The 13,829-nt window shown below is 35.8% G+C and overlaps 1 protein-coding gene across 1 annotated transcript; it reads left to right on the forward strand.

The window, feature by feature from the left end:
- The first annotated feature begins 2,685 nt into the window (after positions 1–2,685).
- LOC107488596 (agamous-like MADS-box protein AGL61) lies at positions 2,686–5,991 on the forward strand. The gene is made up of 3 exons (XM_021142425.2): positions 2,686–2,815; positions 2,913–2,923; positions 5,227–5,991. The coding sequence occupies exons 1-3, from the start codon at positions 2,686–2,688 to the stop codon at positions 5,989–5,991; spliced, it is 906 nt and encodes a 301-aa protein (XP_020998084.2).
- The last annotated feature ends 7,838 nt before the right edge of the window (positions 5,992–13,829 follow it).

Raw genomic sequence — 13,829 nt, forward strand, 5'->3', positions numbered from 1 at the left:
TCTTTTTATTTTTCCCCTTAATTTTGTGAAGTCTACATTTATGATAATGGAGTAAGTTTCCCAACTTGATTGGGAGTTGATTAAAAGGAGAACCTTGAGTTGGAATACTCAAGAGTTCAATTGTAATTGGTTCGTTGTTGGTTGGCTTGTTAGTCACTAACTCTAATCCTTCCCAAGGGAGAGGATTAGGACTTGTGAATAGAAGTTGACTTTTAACTTGACTTTTCCTCATTCGTTGAAGGTTAACTAAGTAGAAACAACTACTAATTATTAATTGATCTTGAGAAAATTCCAACAAGGATAGAACTTCTGATTAATCTTCTCCCGGTCAAGATTTTTATTTAAATCACATAAATTCTCTAATTTAATTTTCTGTTTATCAAACTCAAAACCAATTTGGAAAACCTCTGATTAATAAAATAGCACATCTTCCTGCAACTCGTTGGGAGACGACTTGGGACTCATACTCCCAGTATTTTATTTTTAAAGTTTGTGACAACTCTTTTCTAAATTGACAAGTGGATCTTTGCTGGTTAAGAACTGTACTTGCAACGCCATTTTTCTAAAATATTCTTAATCTGCCAATTTTCGCCACGTCAGTTACTATAACCTCAAGAATTCCAAACCTCGTTATCACCTCTCGCCATACAGATTTCCGACATTGAGCTGAAGTAATACTTGATAATGGCATAGCTTCAATCCATTTTATGAAATAATCTATCGCCACCATTAAGAACTTTACCTGCCCAGTGCCTTGGGAAAACGGTCCTAACAAATACATCCCCCTCTTTGCAAAGGGTCTTGTCGGAACCACATAAATGAGTTCATGATGTGGGGCTTGATGTAAATTGCCATGAAGTTAGCACTTCTAACACATCTTTACATACTCCATGCACTACAATATTTTCAGACTGAGACAACATTTCAAAATTTTTGCCTAAAAATTTGATAAAGAGTTGCTTTTGATCTATAGCAACACTTTTGTACTTAAAGCAATGTTTTTGAACTCCTTGCCAATGCGGCCATTGTCTTAGATTACAGGCAATGCTTTTCTGATTCAAAAGCAACGCTTTTGTAAGCAACACCTGATTAGTGTTGCCTTTGGTTGAAAAAGAACAACGCTTTAGAGGTGTGCTTAAGACAATACTTTTGCCATGTTGTCTTTTCTCTCATGTTTCGGACACTATAAATTGAGTTGTCTATTTGCTATAAAATGCAACCCTTTTATGCATGCTTATAAGTTTAAATTTGTAAGTCCTTAAAGTGTTGACTAATATTCAGAATATACAATTTATTAAAATATTGCTCAAAGCCAAATATGCAACTAGAGAAGAGCTGCCCTTTTGGCAAAAATAAAAGTTATTTTGTAGTGAAAATACAAAAACTATAAAATTCACAATAGAAATTTTTTCGTGCATGAATAATCATTTAAATTATTAAATAAATTTGTGCATAATAGAAAAAATTCTGAAAAGAGACAAAATAACTAATAAAGTTCTAATTAAAATAGATATTAAAAGATCCAGTTAGCATTTTAAATATATATTTGCCAATAATTCCAAACAAAATAGTAATTAATATTTATCAAAAAGACATCAATCTACTTGCATATTTTATATCCATGCTTAACTTGTCCAATATGCTAAATCTGCAAATAATAATACAAAGAAGCTTAACTCAGTAGTGCACTTAGTATGATTGTGTGAATTATCTCTTTCCTCATGAGTTTTTCGTTTCCTTATATTATACCTTTTCTGGAATAATCGTTAGGCATGTACGACCTCAAATGTACGTTTCGATGTCATGATTTGACAGCTTTTTGAGATAATGATTTTTTATTTATTTTAATGACTTTTCTGTTACCTATTAATAGAGCTGGTAATGTACTATTCTCATTTAATCGAATTCTCAGCATATTATTCTTGTCCAGAACAAGGTATAAAATAGGACTTCCAAATGTGATAAAGTGGTGATCTCCCAATATTAGAAATGCATAATAAACAACTTAAAACTTCAACTTTTTCTTCTTAAGTCGAGTTACTCCTATATGAAATTCCTCCACGAGTTCCATTGCAACTTAAATCGATGTATAAATTGCAAAGCGAAAAAAACGACGTACATATTTAAATAATTACAAACTATTTTGATCAGTAATATTATAACTGTTAAGGTTAAGTATAATTTTGGTTCCTAAGATTTAATTTGAAAATCGAATTCGTCCCTAATTTTTTTTTGCAATTGTATTCGTCCTTAAGCTCTATTTTGGTTTTAAAATCGTCTTTTCAAGAGAAAAAAGTTTTTAACGACAATTTCACACCTTGGGTGTCGTTTCCTATATTTCATTCCCCAAAATCATTTTGTCTTCCCTAACGCACAGAGCTCACACTAGGAGGTGAAATCGACAGATTTTGGTAGGAAAAGGTCGGCGGAACGGTGCCTTAGGACAAATTTGGTAGTGAGGAGAATTGCAGTGCCTGAGGAGGCGGCAGCCGAAAGGAAGGCGCGGCGAGAGGCGCAAAGGGGGCTCCAGCAGAGACTTGAGGCGGCGCGAAGGATGACGATGTTGCTGCAATAGCTTCACAAGTTTCTCTTCTTTCTCTTTCTCTGTAATTGAAGGAAGTTCCGTCGTCACTGACATCGTTGCTCCATTTGACCCTCATCCTGTATTGCTACTCCGTTTAACCCATGCATTGTCGCTTGTGTCTCTGCCGCCTACGCTATGACAATGTCTCTGCATGCGTTCTTCTTTTAGCATCTCTGCCTACCATCTTTGTCATAGTTGTTCCACCTCTACCCACCCTCTCCTTTGTCCCTGGTATGACATTTTGACGCTCTCAATTTCTGTATTGAATTTGCTTCTTGATTCATAGATTTCATTAATAATTTATCCTAATGTTTGCCTTGTTATTCAGTGCTGCTTATTGTTTGATTGGAGAATTTGTCCTAATTTCATGAATTTGTATTTGAAGTTGTGAATCAATTTGGAAAAGAATTACATCTTTCAGGTTTCAACCACAGTCAGTATTCTCATATATTGTTTGAAATTTATAGTTTGAAATTTAAGATTGTAAGGCTTAGTTAGGTGAATTGTGTTTGGAATTTAGTTATTATTGTTTTCATGTTGGTTGAATGGATGAAGTATGTAAGCCAATGTGTGATCTACTACTCCACATTGTTCACAATAACAAATTTCACTGAGGAGTGCTTAATGCTTTTATTGGTGATCAGCAAGTGAGGGTATAATTGTCTAAATAACAATTTTAAAACTAAAATAGACTTTAAGAACAAATTTAAATACAAAAAATAGAAACGATATGAGCACATTTTAAAAGCGTAGCCATATGTCTGGATATTGACACACTTTTAAAGCATAGCAATCTTTTAAAGCGTGGCGATAGGTCACCAAAAGCGAGGTGATAGAACAATCGTCACCCTTATAGGGGTGACCCTTTCAAAAGCGTCTCGATAGCTTCAAAAGCGTGGCGAAAAGCTATCACTACGCTTTTTTCAGCTTTTCGCCACGCTTTAAAAGCGTAGCAAAAAACGTGTTTTCTTGTAGTGCTTAGGACTAACATCGTACTTAACCCTTTAATAATCAGCATCGTAAATTGAAATAATGGATACTCTTTTTATCAATGAAAGTCTTGAGTTTTAGATTCAGTTTAGCCAATATTAATTAGAATTATGTTTCTTTATCAAATCTTTAATGTTCAAATAAGATTACTTTTGTTCCGGGGGTTACCTGAAACCGGAGGGTGACATGGAGCCCAAACGTTTGAGGTGGGTGATCTCCAACTTGTTCCTGCATTAAAGAGTCGCCGCCGAATTGTGTGTTTGAAAGGGTGGGGGTGATACCTGTAAGACACACCAATACCAAAGTCGGCAAGGGGTTAAGCAGGTTTAAGTATCTTGGAACCTTTTTATACCTGAGGGGATTAGTGTATTTATAGGTGATGAGCCAATAACCACTGTTAAAGTAGTTCCATTTTTGATGGTGGATAACCGCCCTTTTATCTTAGGGTTGTTGAGATCTCTCTTCTAAAAGTGGGTGGGAGATTTGGGGGGAGGCGGTTACTCGTTTGGATAGGCGTTGGTTGCTTGCCTACGTCGAACCCGACCTCTTAAAGAAGGTCGGACAGACAGTGGAAGCCAATCTTTTATATTGGTGGGTCCTTTAACTTGATTGGGCCTGACTTGAACTTTTGAGCCAGGATATGAACAACTTCCTAATAGTCTCAATATCAACCAAGATTCATGACCTATCTTCTAAGCTCCCATTTCCAAACTCAAAGGGTATTATCACTTGATTATGACAAATTTATAGAAATATTTGTAAAAATTATTCTCACTGCAATTTACAACTTGGTTTAGATATTCTGATATTGAATGGAATATACTAAAAGGATTCTCTATTGAGCTTTCTCTTCTTCTTGGATAAATCAAAATAATCAATTTAATTAGTAGAAAAACCTAAGAGCAGAGTGAGCAAAAAATAGAACAAAAAAAAAACCATGAAGAGAAAACCAGAAGTGAAGGTGCAAAGCAGAAGGACAGAAGAACCCCTTTGTTATGGGTGAGGGGCACTTCTCCTCTTGTAAACAGGTGAAAACGTAGCAGAAAAAAAGAAGAAAAATAAAGCACAATACAAATAAAGAAATAAAGGAAGAAGGAGAAGAAGAACATGCGGCGGGCGTGGTGGAGAATGCTCGTGTTGCTACTGCAGATTCGAACCGCGCACAGCGCTACGCTGATCTGGCAGAGCAGAGGGAGCAGAAGAAGCAGAGGAGCTAGCAGAGCGTAGAAACTTTCGGGAGGTGCAGAGACGGTGATGGATGAGCGGCTTCTCTCCAATCTGTCACGGGAATCGCCGCTAAACAGCAGAGAGCGGCTGTTTTTTGAAACCGACAACAAATTTTATAATTTGTAGTTATCAATTAATTATTATTAATATTTTTAATAATATAAAATTACAACTATAATAATATAAAATTATTTAATTTTTTTAATAATTAAATATTAGTCAAATTTTAATAAAAGTGTGGATAGACATTCTCTTCTTAATAATTAATAGCCAGTTGCATAATAGCCTCCGTTGAAATTTCTCTATAAAATGATCCATTCTGCTACCATATGCCTACACCATTTCACAACTTGGAAGTTAATTACATATATTTTAAGTTTTAACTTTGTGCTTTCATTCTTATCATTTTGCAATAATTGTTTCAGGCACCAAGGATGGCTTCAAATTCAAGCTCGAAGAAAAACAAAGGTCGCCACAAGATCGAGATGAAGAAGATGATGAAGGAGAGCAACTTGCAAGTGACATTCTCAAAGCGTCGCGGTGGGCTTTTCAAGAAAGCGAGCGAGCTAAGCACCCTTTGCGGTGTTGAGTTGGCACTCATCGTGTTCTCGCCGGGGAACAAGGCCTATTCTTTTGGGCACCCCAGCGTGGAAGCCCTCATCAAAAGCTTCACGGAAGGTGGGGGCCCGCCACACCTGGACGCTGCCACCGTCCACTTCACGACGGAGGCTCATGATGAGCTCAACACATTGCTGGCGAAGATCAACGAGGAGATCGAAGCGGAGAGGAAGCAGTTGCAGGAGATGAACCGCTGGCGGAAGGAGGCAGAGGCTAAGTGGTGGTGGGCTGCTCCTGTTGGTGAGATGAGTGTGCCCAAACTGAAGCAATATAAGGTGGCGCTGGAGAAGCTGAAGAAGACCGTTACTTGCCACTTCGAGAAGCTTCGTATTAATAAAGACCCTGTGACTGTGGGGAATTATACTCCTAATAACATGATGCGGCTGCCTGTGCATGTGCCGATGCAAGTGTCGTTGCCGATATTTTTCTCGTCACTGTTTCAAAACTCTCAAATGCATAATCATCATCAAGCATTTCAAGATGAGATCCCGTACCACCAATTTTATAGCTACACTGCCATGTTGCAACAGGGAGGAGGATCCTCCTTTGAACCATACACTCGTCATAACTAATAGTAGCGAGCTTCTGAATTATGATCATCATGCATGTACCCATCCTAGCATTTATGCATGCATGCGTTGTTTATTTTATTGTTAATTGTTGTTTGAGGCTTTTATTTTTGTCTTTGTTATTAGTCATAGTTTAATTTTTTTGTTAAGTTTCTGTATGTGCACTTATTTGCATGCAGCTTGAAACTAAAAATTAAAGCATGTGATACCCCATATCATTTTCTTTTTAAAAATAAATAGCATCTTATTGCATTTTTATTATATTATACGGTTCTTATAAAAATAAGAATTATTCATAAAGCGTATTTAATTTGAAAGAAAGAACAATAGAAATCGATCAAATTACATATTCAAATCAAATAAATAAAAGATAATCACTAAATAATTAATTAATTAAAAAATATATTTTTACATTGTGATATCTCTTATAGTGTTTAATATTTATATGTAAGATTCAAAAATAAAAAAAAGTCTATTTTATATTATTTTTATTTTTAGATAAATTAAATAAAAAATTTTAAGCACACAAAAATCCACCTTCTTATAGTGTTTTTATATATCCACATATTTTTTTTTATTTTCTCTGTCTATATTCAGTGGGCGAATGGATATAAATCATTTTTTCGTGTAGATTTTCAATTTTAATAGAGAATAGATGTATATTTTTTTGTGTAAATTAGAAGATATAAAGTATGTGTGTGGTTTAGTATTAATAACTTCATATCGTGCAAATGTAAGAAAAAATAGAATAAAATAAGTGTTCTGTTAGGGTTGGCTGATGCTCTGCTAGGGTTTCATTGTGCCTAGTAAGGTGGCTGCTACACAATAAATTTTACACCAAATCAATCACCAATCATTGTGATGCAACATGGATGACTTGCGAAGAGATCCTAATGTAGAGAACATTGACAGTGAGGAGAGTGAGGAAGATATAGTAGTACTAGAAGAGACAGATATCTCTCATGGTGTAAAGGCATGCACAAAGAGCTTAACAGGTCGAATTTTTTCGGCACAAAAAATCTCTGCGGGTACTATGGAGAATGCACTATCCGCAATCTGGGATAAACCAATAGGGTTCAGAGTAGTCAATCAAGGGACTAATCAACTTCAGTTCTTCTTCGATGAAGAGAAAGACATGCGGCGTATAGAGAAAGGATCCCCTAGCTATTCAAGGATTACATCCTTCATGTGCGACAATGGAATGACACACAAAATTCTGACGAGAATTCAGATTCAACATTCTCCATTTGGGTGCAATTTTGGGGTGTCCCTGAATGTTATAAGACGTTGGAAGCTGGGCGGAAACTTGGCGAAAAACTGGGAGAACTTATGGAGATAGGAATGTATCAAGTCAGAGGCAAAGAATCTTGGATACTGAAAGCAAAAATTATGCTTGATGGGGATAAGGCAGTGAAAGATAGCCTCAAGGTGAAAGGACCGACCCAACGACTGGTGGAGGTGGGGCTGAGGTATGAACGCATTGGAATCTTCTGTACGTACTGTGCTCACCTTGGGCATAGTGCGAGGGTATGTAGTGTTCTATTAGAGGATGCAGCCTGTAACAAACTGAACCAAGATTTGGTGGGAGAATATTTGAAAGCTGACCAAGTTGGAAGGAGGGTGGATATATGGAAGGAAGATAATCAGGGCAATGATAAACAACATATGCATTTAGCCCCAAAACCAACAAAGAAACCAGTCCCTTCATGGCTACTTGATGGATTTGCAAAACTTGAAGTTAATACCCTGGAGCAACAACGCAGCAGTCTCAATACAAGCAGCAGCAGCAGCACTAATCTAATGGGAGAAAATAGGGGCCACCGAAAGACCATAGTGGAGCATGTACTCGTGGACCCACCAGTTCTCGAAGACATTACCTCTGCTACTAATATGGAACTGTGGAGCCCAGGCTTTCATGTTCAAATGGCAGAACCAAAGAAGGCATTGAAACTGAAACAAAAGGCCCGTCAGGGCAGCAGCCAAGCAATACCAATCATTGGTGGCAAACGGGATCTGGAAGGGAAAGAAAACGACGGGAATCATAAGCGAATATGCATAGAGAATATACTCATGGAGAATGCAAAGGTGGGAGATGCCACCCTCAATATGGCATCCAAGAAGCCATGAAAATCCTAATGTGGAACTGTCGGGGTTTGGGGAGACCCCTGACAGTCCACAATCTTAAAGGGATCATTCGATCTCACTCCCCCGAGATTGTGTTTTTATGCGAGACAAAAAACCCTTCTCGAAGTGTGGAGCAAAAGTTGAGAGGATGTGGATTCAAAGACTGGAGCCTAGTCAATCCAGAAGGAACAGCAGGAGGATTGGTAATAGCATGGAAGGAAGGTTTAGAGGTAACAGTTATCAATTCAAACCATTTTTTCATTGCTATCATAGTTAAAGATAAGGTCACGAATCATGATTGGTGTTTGCTTGGGGTTCATTTAAGTACTAATGACCAGATTCGATCACAGCAGTTTGGAGAATTATCGCTAATATTGCAACAGGTTCATGGGGAAGTTGCAATCATCGGAGACTTTAATACCATTACAAACCAGCGTGAAAAAAGGGCAGAAATGAGAAATCTCCAGCTTCCATGGCATGTTTTAATAACTTTTTTAATGACTGTGAACTGGTGGACATTGGTATGATTGGTAGGCCGTTCACTTGGTCAAATAGACGAACAAGAGGAGACCTTATCCAGGAGAGGCTTGATAGAGTGCTCGCTGGAAATGGGTGGTTGCAGAAATACCAAAACGCAGCTGTTTTGAGACTTTCTGAATCTGGTTCGGATCATGCACCACTACTCCTAGACACAAATCTGAGGCATGAGCAATCTAAACGTCGGTTCAAATTCCAGGAGCAATGGTGTGCGGTTCCTGAGGTTCAGAATATTATTCAGGATACGTGGAGAGATGAAGTGAGGGGTTCACCTATGTATAGCTTCGCCCAAAAACTCAAGAAATGTAGACACAGACTTGTAGCATGACAGAACAGGAGCAGGTCAAACAGTAAAGTGAGAATTGATGAGCTTCTCCAGCAAATTGAGGGTATCTGAGCCAGCGGGACACATGGTGGTGAGGAGATGATCGAGTTGGAGCGTGATTTGGAGATAGCTTACCACGATGAGGAGATGTATTGGAAGGAAAAGTCTAGAGTTAAATGGCTCCAGGCGGGGGATCAAAACACAAAATTTTTCCACCAGAAATTTAAGACTAGAGCCCGACAAAACCGAATATGGAGACTAATTAGCGAGAATGGGGATGTTGCGACCACAAATGCTGACATTGCAAATGTGGCTGAACAGTATTTCAAGAATATATTCACCTCCACCTGCCATGCAGATCTGGCACCTTGTTTTACTGAGTTGGAGCCTAAGGTCACTGCTACCATGAACCGACGGCTCTGTAGACCAGTTTCTAGGGAGGAAGTCAAAAGAGCAACATTCAGCATCCACCCTCAGAGTGCCCCAGGTGAAGATGGCATGACAGCTAACTTTTTTCAACATTACTGGGATATTGTTAGTGAAGATGTCTTTCGAGCTGTGCGGAATTTCTTCGCAGGAAGGAGGATTCTTATGGGATTTAACCATACTCGGATATTCCTTATTCCGAAGGTTCCAGATGCCAGCAGTATGGCCCAAATTCGGCCTATCAGTCTTTCCATGGTTATCTATAAAATCATGTTAAAGGTACTGGTTCACAGACTCCAACCTATTATGAACAGCTTGATTAGTCAGTCTCAGAGTGCATTTATTAAAGGGAGGATTATTTCAGATAATATCCTTATTGCTCATTAGTACATGCATTATCTTAAGAACAAGAGGCAAGGGCTGGAGTATGAAATGGCAATTAAGCTAGACATGAGTAAGGCATATGACAAAGTTGAGTAGGATTATTGTGGTTCATTATGGAAAAACTGGGCTTTGAAGAGAGATGGATAAGATGGATCCGGGAGTTAGTCACTACTATTTCTTATTCCGTTAATGTGGAAGGTCAACCTTTTGGTTTTTTCAAACCAAATAGAGGTATCCGACAAGGAGACCCTTTATCGCCATACCTATTTCTTTTCTGCGCTGAAGGATTATCCTTTATGCTACACAAGGCGGAGCAAAACAGACTGATTCAAGAAATTCAGATCAACAGGAGGTGTCCTCGAGTCAGCCACTTGTTATTCGCAGACGATTCAATCCTCTTTAGCAAAGCTACAGCACCAAACTGTGAAAGAATTCTGGACTTATTGGAGCATTATCGAAGCTACAGCGGCCAGCAGGTAAACCTGAGCAAGTCAGCAATCTTCTTCAGTCACAACACTCCAATGGAGTCTCGGCGCCAACTGGCTCATGCTCTCCACATTGACCACATTGGAACACAGGATAAATATCTTGGACTCCCAGCTACGGTTAATAAATCCAAGCGGGCTACCTTCAACTTAATTAAAGAAAAGGTCCGGAAAAAAGCTCAGCATTGGAAGCGCAACCTCCTCTCGGTGGGTGGAAGACATGTATTAATTAAGGCTATAGGAGATGCTATATCAATTTACTCTCTGTCATGTTTTCGATTGCCTGATTCTCTGATTATGGAAATCCACCATATCCTAACTCAGTTTTGGTGGGGTCAAAAGGGGGAAGAACGGAAGATGCAATGGGTTAGTTGGGATACTATGACTCGACATAAGAATGAGGGAGGTTTGGGACTAAAAGATCTCAGGGCCCAAAATCTTGCTCTCCTAGGAAAATAGTGCTGGCGATTAATTACTCATCCTAACTCACTCATCGCCAGAATCCTCAAAAGTAAGTACTTCAAATACTCTGATGTAATGAAAGCAGAGGTTGGAGTATTACCTTCCTGGAGATGGAGGAGTGTCCTCGAAGGCAGGAAAGTGGTGGAGAAAGGGCTTCAATGAGGAATTGGCACCGGAGAAGACATCCAAATTGTTGACGAGCTATGGCTTTCTCTGCCATACCCCTGCACATTACCTCCAGCAGTGTACCTACAAAACACAACACTACCAGTATTTAGAGTGAAGGATTTAATAAATTAAGAACAGAGAAGTTGGAACCAACAACTCATCCAATAGCTTTTTCCTGTGGACATTAGTAATCAAATATTAACAATCCAATTGGGGAAAAATAAAGACAAGTTACATTGGGCTTTGAGTAGTACACACCAATACTCTGTTGTGTCAGGGTACAAAGTGGCTTACAACTTCTTCCACAGCCCAATCGAAAGCTGCCCAGACCATTTCAGACAAAGCCCCTTGTGGAAGGGACTATGGAAGCTCCGGATCCCTCATAAGATAAAGATCTTCCTCTGAAAGTCGTTGCATGACCGCCTCCCAGTCTTACAAAATATCCACCAGAGGTTTCCAGGAACGCTGGGGGAGTATCCCGTCTACCACCGGGAAGAGGAATCAACCTCCCACTGCCTAATCTACTGCTCTGAGGCTCAGGAAGTGTGGAAAAGAATGCCCATTAGTTGCTTATTACCGCTGCAAAGAACGATGACCTTTCAGGAGTGGTGGACACAAATGAAAGAAAATATAGCACAACAGCACAATGAAAATTTTGAGCTCAATATCCTGGCTATTACCTGTTGGAGCGTGTGGAAAAGGAGAAATCTGAGAGTTTTTGAACAAACCAACAGCCTTCCCAATGCAGTGGTGGAGTCGGTCCTGAAGCTCTGCAACGAACTGAATCATCACCCACAGAGAAGGTCGAGCCCTAATCCTTGAAAGTCCATCTTTGATTTTCTGCTTCCCTTTCAATTTTGTTGAAGCTACGCTATTGTTTGCTCTGTTCGCTTGCTTAGCAATTATGGGAGATCCCCAATTTCTAATTGTAAGTCCAATTTTGGACAAATTCAATTATTTTAGTAATAAAATAATATGCCATTGTCTTTGAAAAAAAAATAATTTCATATGTGCATTTAGTTTGTTTTAAAGTTTTATTTTTTGTTTCACTATTTTTTTTGTTATCTCAAAAACAAATGTAATTCTATAGTTTAGCGTATGTTTATTATCAAAAACTAAAAATTGTAATTTTTGTGTTAACTTTTTTAGTTAAACTATTAATTACAAAAAATTATTTTTTATTTATCAATTTTTTTCTTTATTATTTGTATCATAAATTTTATTGCTTTTTTTTTCTAATATTTTTTTTCTAGTATTCTCTGGTACATGTTATTACTCTTAGAATTTTTATTATTTCTTGTTTATATGAGTTTTTTACTACTATTTTTTTTATATTGTAATTTATTAATCCCATTAGAAAGACTAAATTAAATAAAAAATAAAAATAAAAATAATATTAGAATTATAATAAAGAGTGAAAATCATAACTAAAAGAATACTAAAAGATATTGAGTATTAAAAAAATACTAAAATTTAAATATTTTTATTAATTTAGTTATTTTATTGGTCTTTATAATTTTACCAAAATTATAATGAGGTCCTATATTTTTTTTTAATTGAACAGTGTAGAAATACAATTAAAAAAAATACAATAATCTAATTGCGAATTTGATGAAACTATAAAAACTAACAGAATAACTAAATATTTTTTTAATCTCAAAATGACTTTGAATAATATAATTTAAATAATATTTATTTTATTACAACTTAATTTAATATAAAAATCGTCAAACATAAACTCTATTAATACTAACTTATTTTTAATTAAAAATTAATTTTAATCAAATTACTGTATACTAACTGTAATTCGAATGGACAGAAATATTAAAATTATCCAGCAATAATAAATGGCAGTGAGCATATTAATTAATTAAGCGTTACGTATTAATTAAGTGTTACATATTCTTTTGTGTAGATTTTTAATTGTATTTAGAGGGAGAATGGATGTACTCATGTACACAATTTTTTTCGTGTAAATCTTCAATTATAAAAAAAATGATAAGATATAAAATATGTGTTTGGTTTAGGGTTGTTTGGGTGAACTTTTAAGAAAAGATTTTTTTGAGTTATTTTTTTTAAATCTTATAAAAAAGTAAAAGTAATTTTATGTTTGGTATTCCATGCAAAAAGATTTTTTTATCTATCAAGTATTTTTAGGTATAACAATATAAAAGTACTTTTTGTTTATTTATTGCATGAAGAACATCTTTTTTTTTTTAAGAAAAAAGATCTTTTAAAAAAATGTAAATTACAGCTTCTCAAAAAATATTTTTTTCTAATACTTTTACTTTTACTATTAAAAATTTGTCAAACACACTAAAAAATAAAAAAAGATCTTTTGTCATTAAAAAAATTTTTTATTAAAATAATGACGCGAAAACAAGCACTTAGTATTAGTAACTTTAAATTATATATTTAGTTTAGTTTAAAGTTTTATTTTTTGGTTTGACTATTTCTTTTATTCTAAACACAAATGTAATTCTATAATGTAACATATATTTATTATCAAAAATTAAAAATTGTAATTTTTGTATTTACATTTTCAATTAGACTATTAATTAAAGAAATTATTTTTATTTATCAATTTTATTCTTTATTATTTGTATCATAAATTTTATTTTATTTTTATTTTTTTGTAATATTTGTTCTCGGATACTCTCACGTATGTTATTATTTTTAGAGTTCTTATTTGTTTTTTTTGTATATATGAGGTTTTTTTATTGCTATTATTTCTTTTTTATGGAGTTTTTGTTGTTGTTTTATATTGTAATTCTATTAATCTCATTAAAAAGATTAAATTAAATAAAAAATTAAAATAAAAGTAATATTAGAATTATAAGTAGTGAAAATTATAGCTAAAAGAATACTAAATAGTAGCGAGAATACTTTTTATTGATTTAATTATTTTGAATTGTAATTAGGTTCTTATA

Source organism: Arachis duranensis, chromosome 5 (assembly GCF_000817695.3).
Source record: "Arachis duranensis cultivar V14167 chromosome 5, aradu.V14167.gnm2.J7QH, whole genome shotgun sequence".
NCBI lineage: Eukaryota > Viridiplantae > Streptophyta > Magnoliopsida > Fabales > Fabaceae > Arachis > Arachis duranensis.